Source organism: Saccostrea echinata, unplaced genomic scaffold (genome assembly GCF_033153115.1).
Source record: "Saccostrea echinata isolate AGI-Se365-2 ecotype Australia unplaced genomic scaffold, CSIRO_AGI_Sech_v1 ptg000058l, whole genome shotgun sequence".
Classification (NCBI taxonomy): Eukaryota; Metazoa; Mollusca; class Bivalvia; order Ostreida; family Ostreidae; genus Saccostrea; species Saccostrea echinata.
This window is the reverse complement of record NW_026889807.1, coordinates 6,126,803-6,143,159: the sequence shown is the minus strand read 5'-3', so window position 1 is coordinate 6,143,159 and position 16,357 is coordinate 6,126,803. Positions and strand designations below refer to the sequence as shown.

Here is a 16,357-nt window from a genome sequence, read left to right as displayed (position 1 = left end):
TGACCTTTGAGTTTGACCTACTTTTGAAAAACTTTAACCTTGGCTACAACATTTGAACGGTTGAAACCCTGGCTTTCATATTTTTCATGTTTATTCCTTGTGGCAAGACCTTGCCTTGGGTACCAACAATTATGACCTTTTGACCTTGACCTTGGAGTTTGACCTACTTTTGAAAAACTTTAATCTTGGTTATAACTTTTAAACAGTTGGATCTAGAGCTTTCATATTTCATTTGTGTCTTTCTTGTTACCAGACCTTCCATTCGGTACAAACAATGTTGATTTGTTTATTTTACATGTCATATCCAAATTTTACATCATTTAAATGACATCTAAGCAATATATATATGTCTCTTTATCTCAGAATAAATCTAGCGTAAAGTTTCATAGTTAATCAAAGTATTAAAAAAATTTACTATTATAAACTTTAGTTGACTATATTACACTATAATTCTTAGCTAAGTAAGTTTCTTAAACGTGTATATTTAAAATTCATTCTAAACATTTACATGTAAATTTAAAATGCATTCGAAAATGTTCTTTTAGTAATAATGGCCTTTGTGGTTGTTGCGTTTAATTTCAGTTGTCTATTACCTCATGTGACAAAAAAGATTTTGCTGTTTGTACTTACACTGATGATATGTCAAATTACCAGGGACAAAAATGTTGCCTTCTTCTCAACCTTTGTCATTTATGTGATAGCTTCCTATCTTGCCAGTCTTTCTGTCTTTCTACTTAACAGATTCATGGAAAACCTACAAGATCAAATATTTGAGTCTAAAATCACCGTATTCTGAGAGGATGACCATGTTGTAGATCAATCGGCTCCAGAAATCAATTATACTAAGTTGCTGCTTGATATCGGAGATGTCTGTATGCTAATGAAAGAGACATTAACTGTTACATTGGGCATCCATAAATTATATTTTCGGGTGAAATCATTGACAAAGCATTAAGAATATTTTTGAAATATGCGAAAACACAAGAAAGTAATTGGTTATAATTATTCACTGTAAACGTGTTTTTTGCAGACTTCATTTTACGTTCATAGAAAAAAAGTATGAGATTAGTAATTTATATAAACATAGAAATGCGTCCAAAAAAAAACAACACAAAACCATACCCTATAAACACAAAAAGCATCCAAAATTTATTCAGTTGTATGAGAAATTGAGTAGAATTTAGGATGGAACATCTTAGCAACATGTTAACGGTTTGATTTAGATACTCCTTGTGCTGATTGAGTTTGTCTTGAATTTCACGGTCAAGTAATATATATATATATATATATATATATATATATATATATATATATATATATATATATATATATATATATATATATATATATATATAAGGATACCCACTTCCGCCCCAGCCCGGGGTTGAACTCTCGACCTACGGAATCTGTCTCCTAGCAGAACAGGAACAGGGGCGGAAGTGGGTATCCTTATAAAAGTGAATTTCTTTGTGCTTTCTATATATATATGCTTATAAAAACCTTTTTTATATTTCATTTTAAAAGGGTTTTTTTCAGTACGAAGAAAAATAAGTCAATAAGTTGAAATTGAAACGTCTATCAATGCAGAGTCACTCCATAATTACTAACAATATATTAAAATATATTCACTGCACGATGCAAACAGTATAAATGAGAAGGAAACATATTTTAAAAAAATTAAATAAATCATCTGCTGAGTGATGGAACCAGAAGCATACATTTGAAAATATATACATCGTCTGCTGAGTGATGGTGGCGGAGGTTAGCAGATCAGAGAGTGGATATGGGTGGACAGTGGTAGTAGCTGTGTTTTTTATCTACGTGATCGAAGTAGGAATACAAGCGATAACTGGAATAATCCACACTGAACTGGTCAAGTCGACGTCTGCTGACCTGGCGGTGATCGGTTGGATTGGTTCTTTGATGGTCGGACTCTGTACGCTGGCAGGTAGTAAGATGGGCAAGGATTGGTAAAATAAGGTTAAGACTTTCAGCTCGGATAAGACAAAGTTATATGAACGAATCTTTACGAATTTTCTTCGATGGAATGCAAATTAACATTTCAGGTAAACATAAACAAATTCCCAAGATTCGAATTTGTTTGAATTGCAGTTGAGTATCGCGAATTTTCAAGGTATATTCAACTTTACTCCATTTTTCATCATGAGCCCCTAATTGGCCAATAGCACATTAATTTGAATATTTTTGGTCATTGTCACATTATATATAAGGCGCAAAAAATTATTTTCATATCTTATGTATTTCCAATACACGGGCAAACTCAATCCCATGATGAAGCTCAGATTTAAGACTCATGACACATGAATTCACAATTTGGATATAGTTATCATTGACACATGAATCAATATCTACGCCTACTATTCAGGAGTATCGAAGACATATTTGAAAGACAGTTTTAATTTTAATAATATTTTAATGCAGTTTTTAAATATATCACTAATTTAATCTTTCCTTAGGCCAAACTCTTTGACCTAACAATTCAAAAATTTGAAATAAGGTGTATGAATTTCAAAACCTTTGTAGAAGACACGGTCCTTTCTATCACCACGCATAGAACTTGTCTGCTAGACGGCCGGGGTAGGACAGCAATAAGTTTTTGATGGTATTAATTTTGGTAGTTTTTGTCTTACCCTAGAAGTTAATGGAAGATTAACAAAAACGAGTAGCGATACGCAACTAGTGGAACTCAAATGCCTAAAATTTAATGATTCTCTTGTCCGTTGCCGTGATATATATCCCTACAATTTAATACTTGTGTTTTATCCTTTTTGATAGCTCAGACTTTTTTTTAAAAAAGCCTGTCTTCGTTCCAGCACCATTTGTGTCCGTCCTGACGCAGCTGGTATCCTGTAGAATTCTGCTTATCATCGGAAATCTATTAATCAGTCTAGGATTCTTCTGCGCAGCCTTTACTTCGTCAGTTCCGGTGTTGATTTTGTGTCTCGGAGTTCTTCCAGGTATGTGCTAATAAGGGGATTTAAAAGGAGAAATACATTAACTACAAAAAGTCAACAATCTTCATGTAACATTATTATAATTAGACCGTGTAGGCTTTAATTTGTGTTGGTCTTTAAAAACTATTTTATTTTGCAGGAATCGGTATGAATTTAGCTCAGTTCTCTTCCACTATCTTACTCAAAGGATATTTCGTGCAGAAGTTTCCTCTTGCCATTGGAATTTGTCTGTCTGGTTCTGGTGTTGGTATGATAGGATTCCCCCCGTTTTTTGTTTACTTGCACACAATCTTCGGAATTAAAGGAGCCTTCCTTATGTGTTCGGCCATTTCTTTGAATTGTGTCGTATTTTCCTGCCTTTCAAAACCAAGCAAATTTCAATCTCGAAGTAAGTGTACTTATTTGATATTAAAATACACTAACTATGGAACTGAAGTCTTTTAAAGTCAGTCTACACTAAATAAAATTCCATAGCCAACTCGAATACTGTAAAAAAGGAAATTAACTCGCGGAGTTAACATTCGCTATGTTTGCGAAAATAAAAATTCCGCGAATTAAACAAACAGTGAATAATTCGTCATAAATTGTTAAGGATAAATTGAAATATTATCGATATCTGTGATTAGATTCGCTAGCTCTATCTGTGTTTCCTAAAACATAAATATGATAAAAGCAGATCTTTAATCAAGGCTTTTACGTAGTAAAGACAACACTGTTACACATTAATCTGCTATTCAATTCAATTTTATAACAGTTCAACATTTTGACTATTTATTTATTTGAATTGATTTAGTTTCAGGAGGATTTATATATACTGCGGAAATATTTCAATTGAATAAATCACTTGAGTATAGACTCATATGTAATTCAACAATGTTTAATAAAAAGAGAGAAAAAAAAAAGAAAATTTATCTGAATGCGTAACATTGTAAATTGTACAACATCTTTTCTTCTAATTAGGATCAGTACGGTGTTTCGTTCTATTTAATCTGGTTCAGAATCCACACATACTTTTAGTGCTGAAAATGTTTTCGTATACGTTTTCCTTTCCGCGAATTCAAACGACCGCGATATGCTGCAAATTGAACAAATTGCGATCTTTTTCGACAGCGATTTTAACCTGCTGTACAGTAACCGATAAATCATAATCTAAATTAACACACTGAGTATGTATTTGGAAGGAAATTGAATATTGCATTATTTTTTATGAGATGATTTGATTAATTATTCCAAAAATATATTTATATCTGTATGGATAAATTTTACAAAGTGTAAACATTAAAATTATTTGAACTTTATTTAGAAGTTACAAATTAAAGTATCAAACGTTCTCTTGTAGAAAAACCATCGGAAAAGAGATTTTCAATTGCAGAGCTCTTTGACTTTAGCCTTTTTAAATCGCTTAACTTTGTTTTGTTTGTGACGGCTCATCTGTTATTCAACATTGGTTACGCTGCTCCTTTCACTTACTTGCCAATCAAAGGAGAGGAGGAGGGCTTCTCGGAACAGTCGTCTGCTCTTTTCATAACATCACTGGGAGCCGGAAGTTCGATAGGAAGAATAACGTTTGGATGGTTCTCTGCGAAGTTTCCGCGTGTTCGTATCCCAGCATATCTTGCTGCGGTGTTCATGGCTACACTGTCCACACTTCCGGTGGCCATTTCCTCCTCCTATCCATTAATATTGGTCTGCTCAGCGGTTCTTGGCGCGAGTTCAGGTAATGTACATGTTTGAATAATGAGACTACCAAAAAATTTATCTTTCAAAACGCATGAGTAAATTAAATGTTGGTGAGGGAAAAATTGAAATTGAAACAATCTAATTGCATGATAAATCTGTTGAAACATGAAAAATTGAGCTTTTAAAAAAATCATGCTGTACTTCCTTGCTTTTGATACCTGTGTAGATTTTTATCAGCAAGTTAAAAGATTTTTTTTCAGTGCGACCGAAGAAAAAAGTCAGATTTATGTTAAAATATAAATCAATGATGACTCAGTTTATTTTCTTTTCTAGCCTCCTAAGGAAGGTCCTGATTAATTAAAAATGGTTTAAAGCAGAGTGGAAATACATGTATCTGTGTTACATGAGTATATAAGTTATGACTATATACGTGAGTAGCCATTTGTTTTCCGCCAAACATACGATGTTCATGGTTATCTTTCTTTTATTTACAGTTCTCCGCTGAAGCCTCGGTCCCCATTTAGTTGGGTATACATTTGCTCTGTTTCTAAAAGGATTGTCTTCATCCTGTGCTAATCTTCTTTTTACAATAGGAATCATCCACACAGAGATACCTACATTACTGATGGGAATGTTGGGAGTAGACTGGTTACCTAGTAGCTTATCTATAACAGCTCTTCAGCAAGGTATTGGATCTTTAGTTGGAATACCAATTACAGGTATTACTGTTTTGGAATAAAAAATAACTCTTATTTCAAAATATCTTGTATCCTTATTTTTCTTCAACTTTCCCGTGGTACAATTTTTCTCCTCCTCTGTGCTAGTGGTACAGGCGGTAAATAAAATGTATTTAGATTTCCTCATAATTTCATATTTACATGTAACCAGTGTATCAAAAAAAAAACTATGAAAGAATTGGCTTAAATTGCTTGTATTACCTTGTTAGAACCATTGCGAGGACAATTTTATCAGCATTAATGCTACTGTGTTTCAATTTGACAAGATGCAGTCACTTGGATATTACCACGATATATATGAGTGACTTTCATCGCGGAAAGGGAAGATTGCATGGGTGCAACATGTTTTTATTTTTTTCGAATATAGTCATTCCACCAAGACACATTTTAGCAATTGCCTTAAGGCGTTTTATAAAGCTATACGTATTTTGATCAAAGGTTTTGCAGATGGGAGAATATATACATCTATGCATTAAACGTTTTCTGATATTTGAATCATTTGCCACGTCTAGTCGAAATAGTTATCCCAGCTTTAAGTGATAATTTATCTTGACTTTTACCCCAGGTAAAGCCTGGAATTGATGATCACTTGATGAGGTTACTCTCCTGATTTGATAACTACTGGTATTATGACAAAAGTTGTGTGGACGGCAGACATATATACCCATATTCAAAAATACATTTTTGTGTTATGAATATTTATTTAATCCGAAGTTTAAGTAATATGTTCCCATGATAGAAGATTTAGGGGCATATAGTTTCGATCTGTCCGTCCGTCTGTCTAGCTGTTTGTCTGTTAATCTGTTTGTTTGTCCGGAAAAAACTTTAACCTTGGTCATAACTTTTAAACGGTTGGTGCTAGAGCTTTTTTTTTTAATTTCTCATTATTCCATATTACAGACCTTTCTTTGGGTACCATCATTTTCTACTTTGTGACTTTGACCTTTGAGTTTAAGCTACTATTAAAATTAAATCTTGGCCATAACTTATGAAATGTTGGTGCTAAGGCTTTCAAATATCAAATGTGTATTTCTTGTGACAAGTCTTTTCTCTAGGTTCCAACATTATTTTTGACCCCATGACTTCGACCTTTGAGTTTGATCTACATTTGAAAACAACTTTGACTTGCCCATATTTTTGGAACATTTATTGCTAAAGAACTCTTGACCTTGAAGTTTGTCCTACATTTGAAAAACATTTACCTTAGCCTTGGGTTGCCATACGGGGGTATAAGTGTTTCACAAACACATTTTGTTTGAATGTAATCAGAAAGAATTGTAGGAGATGAAGCATTTTGAAATACATAAAAACAGACAGTGGAAGAGACAGACAGACGGAAGGACGATTATTGAAATCGTTCAGTTATATTCCAATGTAAAATCAATCATATAAAACTATGAATAACTGTACATTAATATACGATGATTGATATTAACGATTAATTGATATTTTATCATTCAAAATAAAAAGTCACAATGCACATCATTATAATAATGCATTTTTGCCTGCATGATTATCTTTTTTTTCAATTTAATACCGTTGATTATATTTACAGAAATGATATGTCGAACTGCTGGGAACAACAATATTGCATTTTTCTTCACCTCTGGCGTCCATGCAGTCGCCCTTCTACTCATGGTACTGTCTTTCTACTTACCTGACAGAGGTTTACACAACTCACATGTACAAACACAGAAATTAGAGGGGGAAATTGGAGTATCCAAACCGGAAGTCTTTGTTGTCGATTTATCGGATCCGAACATCAACGGTCCAACGGCAGCTTAATGTCAAAAAGTCAATCGAATATTTGTTACGAGTATTTTCTAATACAATGTACATCATTAGTTATATATTTACGTCTTATCGTTGTCTTCGATGCTAACATATTTTTTGAAATTTTATGCATGTTTAATGTTAATTTTATCAAATTGTTTTTTTTTTATTCGCTGTTGTTTATGAACACTGATGAAAAATGAATTCATTATTATATGATTATAATGATAGCTCTTCTCTCCGGAAGTTCTTATTCATCATTGCATTAAATGGTCAAAGATCTACGGAAGAATCAACTTTTGAATCAGCCCAGGCATTTTTACATTTGTGGGTCTATAAACGTAGTATTTGTAATATAAATAAAATCTTGTTTTCAGCCAGCTTTTGAACCAGATATAATTTTAAAATAACTCATGAATTGCTTCGTCTTTGAATTTTTGTCAAATTAATTAAAAATTCTAAAAACGTTCTACTAATGAACAGTAATGTATAGTGCCCGTAGGAAGCAATTTCAGTTTGGGGATACTACCAAACAAAAATTCCTTGACAAAAAAGGTCATTAGACAAAATTATTAAGGGGCACATTTAAAAAGTAACTTTTTTCTATAGTATACTAGAAACTACATCACACTACCGCCACCTCGCCCAGGTTTCGACGGGGCAGTGTAAGGAACATTAAGCAAATACATTTCAAACAAGCCATCTTAAATAAACAAGAAAACCTGGTCATAGTCACAAAGAGTTGACATTTGAATGCGATCTCTATAGGGTTCTTTCAGAGACTTAATCGAGATACATGTGTAGTGTGGGTCGTGAAAAAGACAAAAAGACTCCTGCAAAGAGCAAATAAAACTTAAGTGGACAAGGAAGTGTTAAGCAGAGGTAGAATGAAGGCACTCTTGGTGTTGAATGCATTTGTTTTCATAGGTGATTCTAGGTAATCGTGTTGGACTTAAGTCAGAAAATATTCTCTTGCTATATTTGTGTTTACTTTCAGAGTAAATTGGCTCCTTTTTAAATGATTAAGTAACCATTATCCACACACTTTGGAGTCTCTTTTCGGATATAACATCATAATGTCCACCACATGTGTTTAACTTCAATTCCCTCTGCTTTTATTTTTATATTAATATCACGATAATTTCGAAATTATATATAATGAACAATGTTAAGATGTTAAGTTCATCCATTCATTAAGTAACTTCTGTGTTAAGTATCAACTACAGAAAATCATTTAGGAAGAATACCCCTCCATGGCACGTGATTTCAGGGATCCTGAACTGCTCCCCCTCTCAATTTATATAGTTTAAAATTGGAGCATGAAAACTGTTCGTTATCTTCACATTCCATTTTAAACGTTCGCTTTTTCACAAGCATATAACACACTTTCATGATAGTTAATAAATGCAAAAAGGACACAATTTTTTTTTATATAGAATAATTTATTTAAACTATTTTGGAATATATTTATTGCCATGATTGTATCTGATAAAATATGACTAAGGTTAAAGTGAAATTAAAAAAGTTAAAATTTTTGTGCAAGAAATGCCACTTTTTTCTACCATTGAACATTAACCTCCGGTTTTCTTTTCAACTATGAAATGTAGGGAGATAACGAACAGTATTCAAGCTCAAAAGTCCATTAAACAATACAAATTTTGGAGCAGAACAAACACAGACCTCTAAAACATCAGAGGTGGGGTCAGGTGCCATAGAGGAGTGAACTTTCTAATAAATCTACATAACCTGATAATGATGAAGATCCTGACATTCTGGTGAATTTCAGCTTCACATACTAAGGCATTCATTTCATGAAATGAACATGATTTGTGTGGTGGTTTAAGCATTTCATTCTTCTTTGACTAGGACCTCAAGTCAAGATCATGACAAATCTTAAGGACAGGTAAACAGCATACGAAAGTATATAAATATTTTAATCATTTTTAAACAGGTTTTTTTTACATTCCTTTGTGTAATTTAATTTTCTTTGCATTTTTGCAACGACACCAAAAATAAAAATTGTCAAATTTTTGAGAACCCCTGTCCCTTCCTCAGAACAAAGTTAAGAAAAGATTAGAAAGTCATTAAAACAAAGGAAATGGAAAAAAAACAAGCTTAAGAAAACAAAAACAACAAGCACTACATGAAACATGAAGATAACAAACAGCAATCATGCTAAAACAACATTGGAACAATACACACTGGGACAGACGGACCTCAAACACATCAGAGGTGGGATCAGGTGCCATGGAGGAGTAAGCATCTCCTGTCGATCGGTCATACTCGCTGTGTGCTCCTTGTCGCGGTTGGATAAACAGAGAAATCCGTATACAATTCAGTGTGAAAATAATAGCCAAACAATTCTTATGAAAAACGACAGTCAACATTCTACTTAACGATAGACTGCATTTGTTAACAAGGTCATTATATCGACCATAGAAATTTTAATATCAACTTCGGAGTACTTGTGTGTACAATCAGAATGTTTTTGAACGAAATGATTTTGCAAATGACCAATGACAAGGTAAGTAAATCTATAATTTCCATTTTTATTGGAAAAAGCAGCTGTCTGTGATCTGAAAAAGCCTGGACTTTAGTTTGTGGTTTCAAATTTAACTGTGGCGTAAGAAGTGCGTGAAATGCAAATTCGCGACCTATTTTGCGAAGTATAACCACTGCATATTTTTTCGTATAGGTGAATAAACACACAGCTTTTCTGAATCACTAGTTTACTACACAAATTGTATTAAATATTTGGCAAATTGAAATATAAATTTAATGATAATTTTAAAAAAAAGTTAATGGATATCGAATTTAACATAGTGTAAAAGAAAAATTAGAACGTTCCAAGTATATGTTTTCTGTGACCCCACCCCCACCCCAAACACACCAACCTACAAACGGAAATGGATATCGAATTTAACATAGTGTAAAAGAAAAATTAGAACGTTCCAAGTATATGTTTTCTGTGACCCCACCCCCACCCCAAACACACCAACCTACAAACGTACTTATAAGTGAAGAAATATAAACTAATGGAATCTGAAATTATTAGTACCAGTAATAAAAAAAATTTCAGTGTTTAATATGATTTTTAAGTCACTATATATCCACATCCGATTCACACCAATTCTCAAATTTATTGTTGTACAGTACTCTTGAAGTTTCTCTTTCAGTGCTGTTAAGATTTTTATGAGGAGTAAAGAAAGAGGCTCAAGTTGGTAGAACACTTACTGGAACCCGCTATGTATCTTTGTAAGGATTTTTATGTAGTTTAGGAATCTATCATAAGTATTGTAATTCGAATTCAATTTGATTGTCTGGAATATTAAAAATATTTAAACTGACATACGACTTCCCTTCTAATAAAATGAACAACATGTACATGTATGAGTATAAGTTGAATTACCAATTGCAGAATCAAATTCAAATTCTTTAATATACAATTAAAATAATGAGCCTTACGAAGACAATTTTGTTACCTGCTTTGTCAGCTGGAACCAGTACATACTGATCATGTAATCTATCTAATAAATTTTTTCACTTCATAATTATTTAAGATGGTTTTCATGTTGTCCATCAAACGTTTAATGCGAGATTTCAACATCCATACATCCACTTGATACTTTTAATCCATTCTGACAAATCGTCAAGCTCCTCTTTTTCATGTTAGACCCATCCCTGGCGTAATCTTCCGCGTAATTCATAATGTTTATGAAATTTTGACGCCAGTTGAAAGATCGGGGTTTTCTAAATTTTGGCCCTTTTAAAATAAGCGATTGAAGGTCCTCATCATTTGCTATTGTAACGTTAAAAGTAATCACATGTCTATCAGGACTATAGTTGAAAGGTGAAGAAGAACATGAACATGTAGGAGTACATCTGAATTACTAAATCCTATATAAATTTACAATCTTACATGTAAAATTTGAATGTTGAAAACCAATTGAAACGAAATCGGTGAAATAAATTCGGTATGTCAGATGTTCTGCATGGGGTAAAGTGTGATATACATAATTGAACAAATAAATTCACTAATTAATGGCGGTAAAGTGATAAATCGTATTTTCTTCTTTATGAATAGAAAGGCATATATTAATACTATTAAGTTTGTCATCAAAAATATTTTTTTATATTTATTTGAATAGTAAGATTATTCGTCAGAGAAAATTCAATGAAATACTATAAATCATTTAGTTGATCGTTTATCGTATAGTGTTTGACATAAACTCGTACCATTTTCCTCATTTTTTCTGAAAATATACCAAGAAGACCTCAAACTTGGACAATGTCCTTTTCATTTTACGACTGAATTTTGTAGGAAAGATAAAATTTGCAAAAACAACATCCCAGAACATGACATGCATACTGATTTCAAGGACAGTTTCGATCTCTTCTTAAAACGCAGATATCCTTATGAATTGTTATTGCACTTTGGGTATTCAATGAAGATCAGCAAATGCAGGATCACGAATGAATTTTCTAAAAACAACTTGAATTTTGAAAGTAAAGAAAGAAAAAACAAATTACTCGAAATAACACAGGATACCCTGTTTATTATGCGTCTTAAAATTGTGTTACTTTATCTTTTCAATTAGCCAAATTGAAATCATCCTAAATTACGACATGAAAAAATTGGATACCTAACAGACATGACAGTTTTAAATCTATTTATTTTTATAACTTTTTTCATTTTTTTTTTCAGTAAGAGGACATTTTTTTTTTAATTTTCCGGTGAAATTTAACAGTGTTCAAGCTAATATATAAAAATGGAGCGGTGCAAGAGAGGGGCATTTTTTTCCAACTTACCGTTTTTCAATTTCTATTCAATGCATTGTTAATGAATTGACATGACTGATGATATAAATTGGATATATCCTAAATCATAATTTGCAAATTTGTCCTTCATATATTTCTTAATTCTTCGAGAATTTGCGCTTTTGACACGAAACTCAAGAGTTTCTTTAAACGAAAAGAACCAACCATCAGATCATAACTTTTCTGCTGTTCCTTAGAGCTTTCTCGTTTATCCAGTTTTAATCTCCCTGAATTCCAATGACAATTTTGAATAAATTCATAGCAAAAGAAGGAACGCATAAATAAATGTTTAATTATCTCATGACATTTAATTCTTGTCATTTTGCGCAGCCTCAAAGTTTCTTCCCTCCGTGTACCTCTTTTTTAAACTATAAATGGGTATCATGCAACCGAAATCTTCTAAACAAAACAATTTCATCGCCAGAGTCAAAATCTTTACCTCCAAATTACGGTTTCATTGAATGGAGAGGGAGACTGCACTCCCTAAGGACGATCCTGAGGTTGCTATATATAGGGAGACGGAGGAAGTAGGAATAAGTAGTAAAGACGGAGAAAATGAAGAGGAACCCGAATCAGTTGTCGATGGCGTCTCTGGCAGTGATACCAATGAGGAGGAAGTGGGGAAAAATATTGACGAGCTCAGCCCAAATATTTCTTGTCCAGAACTGCCCAAAGTTCTGCTCCAACGTATTTTAACGGATGCACATTGTCCGAAACCCACTGAACCTGCGAAGAAAGATGGTGGTTTTTGTTGGATAATCGTCATCGCTAGTTTTCTGTCATGGTTCTTGTTTGCCGGTACCCGAAGCAGTATTGGACTTATCCAGGAAGAGTTTGAGAATAGATTAAAAGACAGCCCCACGGGACTATCGTGGACAGGGGCAATGGTAAATGCCATTCCTCTTTTACTAGGTATGTGTTATGTTTTATAGCCAAATTACTTTTTATTCGTAAATTGAATATTTATTAGTTGTTGAGTCTTTTACCAAATACTACATTGGTGAATATGTATTTATATTTTATTATTTCAGCTCCAGTTATATCAGTTTTAACGAGAATCACAAGCTGTGGATTTCTGACATCTTTAGGCGGCGTGATCACTTTTGCTGGATTTTTGCTGGTGACATTCACTGACACAGTACCTTTGATTTTAGTAGGTTTGGGACTATTTCCTGGTAAGAAAAAAGTCATGCTATTTGACTTTCTAATGAATTAAATTTTAACACTTTTTGCCATTTTAAAGCAATTTAAATCATTTTTTTTTATTTCGATACAACCTCAAAATATTTTGAATATAAACATTTGAACCTTTTTTGACAGGCTTGGGATTAGGCCTAATGGCACTTCCATCAACATTTATGGTCAGTGATTGTTTTGATAGTAGACGAGGTCTTGTCATAGCATTGAGTACAGCTGGTGGAGGCTTGGGGTTCATTGTTTTCCCGGTCTTGTTCTCCTTCATGGTCAACTTTTATGGTCTAAAGGGAACGCTTTTGGTGTGTTCTGCTCTCTACCTAAACGGGTTTCTCTTCGGTATTATCTACCGTCAAAAGGAAAAGCAACCAAAGAAAATTGGTGAATAAGATTTGTTTCCTCATATATGACAATACTTTTATTTTAACATACTAGAATCTATATATTGTATAAACAAAGTAAATCTCATTCCAGAGAAAAAATCAACTTTCTCAGAAATGAAGAAGACCTTTTGCGACAAAGATGTCTTCTGTTCCTATAACTTCTTTCCAATGATATTTTCAAACATGATGTTTGGTGCCTCCGACACCATTCCATTCCTGTTTATACCTTCAAAGGCCGAAAGACTTGGTTTCTCGTTGGAATTGTCGGCCATGTTGATTTCTGCTATTGGTTTTACTAGCATCACTGGAAGAATCGGGATCGGAATTCTCACTGGGAAATCTCAGTGCAGACGACTAGGATCCTTCATTGCTGCGTTTCTCATTAGTTCGGTTTCAATGGCTCTGTACGCCTTTACAGAAAGATACGTTATTCTTATCATAGGTAGTTGCGTTTTTGGAGTGTCAACAGGTATGTTTTCTGTAGAATAATCTCGTTTTGTAGAATTATCAATTTCTTCATTGAAAAGAGGAGAGAAAAATGTAAATGTTAACAATCCTTAGCTGTATTTTTTGACATCTAATCATTAGGTTTATTTCAGGGCGAGTACACAGGATGACCCGCTTTATGTAATGTATAATGAAAGTAATCTTCTAACGAGAACACAGTTGTATCTTCTCTTTTTGAAAAAAAAAAACTTTTCATTTTTCGTATTCATTACAGCTACGTTTTTAAACATTACATATACCTGATGAAATAAAATTCTAACATATATTTTAATAACATATTAACCATACATATTTTCGGATAACTCTTATGTTGAATAAATTACATTGAATTTTAGCTTTATGGTCAATTACAGATAAGCTTATGTGATGGTAAGGTGTCCGTCATCTGTCTGTCTTTTAACAATTGACAAGTTCAAAATGCTACCTCAAATTTCATTAAACTTGGTACATAAGTAGACTACACCTTGATAAATGATTTTTTATATTAATTTTTGATTTCAATGTACAGTATTACTATGGTGAGAAAAAAAAATTGTGAAATTCTTTCAAATCACTACTACTCCTTTAGTTTTCACTATGAGTCATCATTCTTATGGAAAGCCGTAGGGTACCCCCACATTATTATTATTTTTTCCTATATAACTATACCAAAAATAATGATCTCATACAAAAATAAAAATCTTGCTTTTTTACAACATTATTATTTTTCTGCAACAATAATAATTTGGGTACCTGCACATTATTATTATTCCTATATTTTTATAATTGTACCACAAATTAATAATAATAATAATAATAATAATAATAATAATAATAATAATAATAATAATAATAATAATAATAAATAAATAAAAAAAATAAAATAAAAAAAATCTATCCTTTTTTTTTTTTTTTTAACATTATTATATTTCCCCGCAAATATTACAATTATCACGTTTCCATACTATACTACCATACTATGTGTACAAATTATCTTTATTTAGCCCAACAATAAATAATGATTTTATCCTCTGATGTTTTACAACTATAATCTTGCCAACAGCAATAATTATAATCGGTCGATGTGTGTACATTGTTTTTATTTACACCAAGATTATATCATATTACGTTTACTTCAACGATTTATAAGAATGCATACTAGTAACAACTACTGATTGAAAATTAAAAAAAAAACACTTTCATAGAAATAAATATGTATGCAAAAAAAAAAAAAAAAAAAAAAAAAAAAAAAAAAAAAAAAAACACCACATTAATTTTGCAACAATAATAATGTGCGCCTTGTTCGTAGAAAACAACTTTATTTTTCATCGGGAAAGATAACTTCTTTTCTAGTGACAGGAACGAAAACTCTGTCCCTTGTTGAAACATTATTATTGTGACAGACTGTACACATTATTTGAAGCGTGAAATTATATTATCTTGAGCGTGGAGAAATATTATTTCTAGCGTGACGGATACAAGCGTTAATGTGAGAGAGATTTGCACACATTATTTGAAGCGTGAAGGAAATATTATCTTGAGCGTGGAGAAATATTATTTCTAGCGTGACGGATACAAAGCGCCTATGTGAGAGAGATCTTTACATGTGTGTTCACCGTTCACTCAGTTCAGTCGAAGTGACAGTCTGAAGACGTCTTCGACAACAAAAGTTACAAGGTAGGACAGACACGGTAAGAAGTAAAAACCACGCCAGTAATGTTTTAAGCTTAAATGTTAAAGTACAGAACTTTCAAACCTTAATGTTAAGATATAGAACTTTCAAACTTAACTTTCGAATTTTCTCGTCAGGGATTGAGTCTAGAACAGGTCCGGCACAATCTCTTGATTAAGCTATATAGCTTGATTTAGCTATATAGCTTTATTAAGCTATTCAGAATAGCTTAATTTAGCTATTTTATCACACTTTTTTCTCAAATTTGTTATTTTCCAAGTATGCACAAAAAGTCGCAGCTTGGTGCAGTGATGATATTCAACCTTGAACTCTTATGAAAATAATGCATATAAAAATCACTCATCAAATTGCGTCTCCTTAAGAGACTTTGTACTCAAAGTTCTAAAAGTTTTGGGGCTATATAAAGCAATTGATACAGTTACTTCTTCAATGAAATTATAAAGGAGGCCAATTATGGTCAACAAGATAATTGATTGGTAATAATTCAGTACAATGAGAAGCAATCATACTTATCCATGCCTCAACGCACACAAGGTAGTGTACAGTTACCCAAACAATGGAAATTCATCTTTTGCTTAAAAGTATTCAAATGCTGCAATGTTAGAACTATCTTTGATT

At 32.5% G+C, this 16,357-nt stretch overlaps 2 protein-coding genes across 2 annotated transcripts; both read left to right on the top strand.

Moving 5' to 3' along the window:
• Nucleotides 1–1,749: 1,749 nt before the first annotated feature.
• LOC133174608 (monocarboxylate transporter 2-like) lies at nucleotides 1,750–7,545 on the top strand. The gene is made up of 6 exons (XM_061309709.1): nucleotides 1,750–1,948; nucleotides 2,835–2,978; nucleotides 3,115–3,363; nucleotides 4,315–4,692; nucleotides 5,249–5,374; nucleotides 6,948–7,545. Exons 1-6 carry the CDS (start codon nucleotides 1,750–1,752, stop codon nucleotides 7,175–7,177), a joined length of 1,326 nt encoding a protein of 441 aa, XP_061165693.1. The 3' UTR covers nucleotides 7,178–7,545.
• Nucleotides 7,546–12,444: 4,899 nt separating this feature from the next.
• Nucleotides 12,445–14,414, top strand: LOC133174607 (monocarboxylate transporter 13-like). The gene is made up of 5 exons (XM_061309707.1): nucleotides 12,445–12,895; nucleotides 13,015–13,158; nucleotides 13,304–13,558; nucleotides 13,652–14,029; nucleotides 14,160–14,414. Exons 1-5 carry the CDS (start codon nucleotides 12,445–12,447, stop codon nucleotides 14,189–14,191), a joined length of 1,260 nt encoding a protein of 419 aa, XP_061165691.1. The 3' UTR covers nucleotides 14,192–14,414.
• Nucleotides 14,415–16,357: the final 1,943 nt, after the last annotated feature.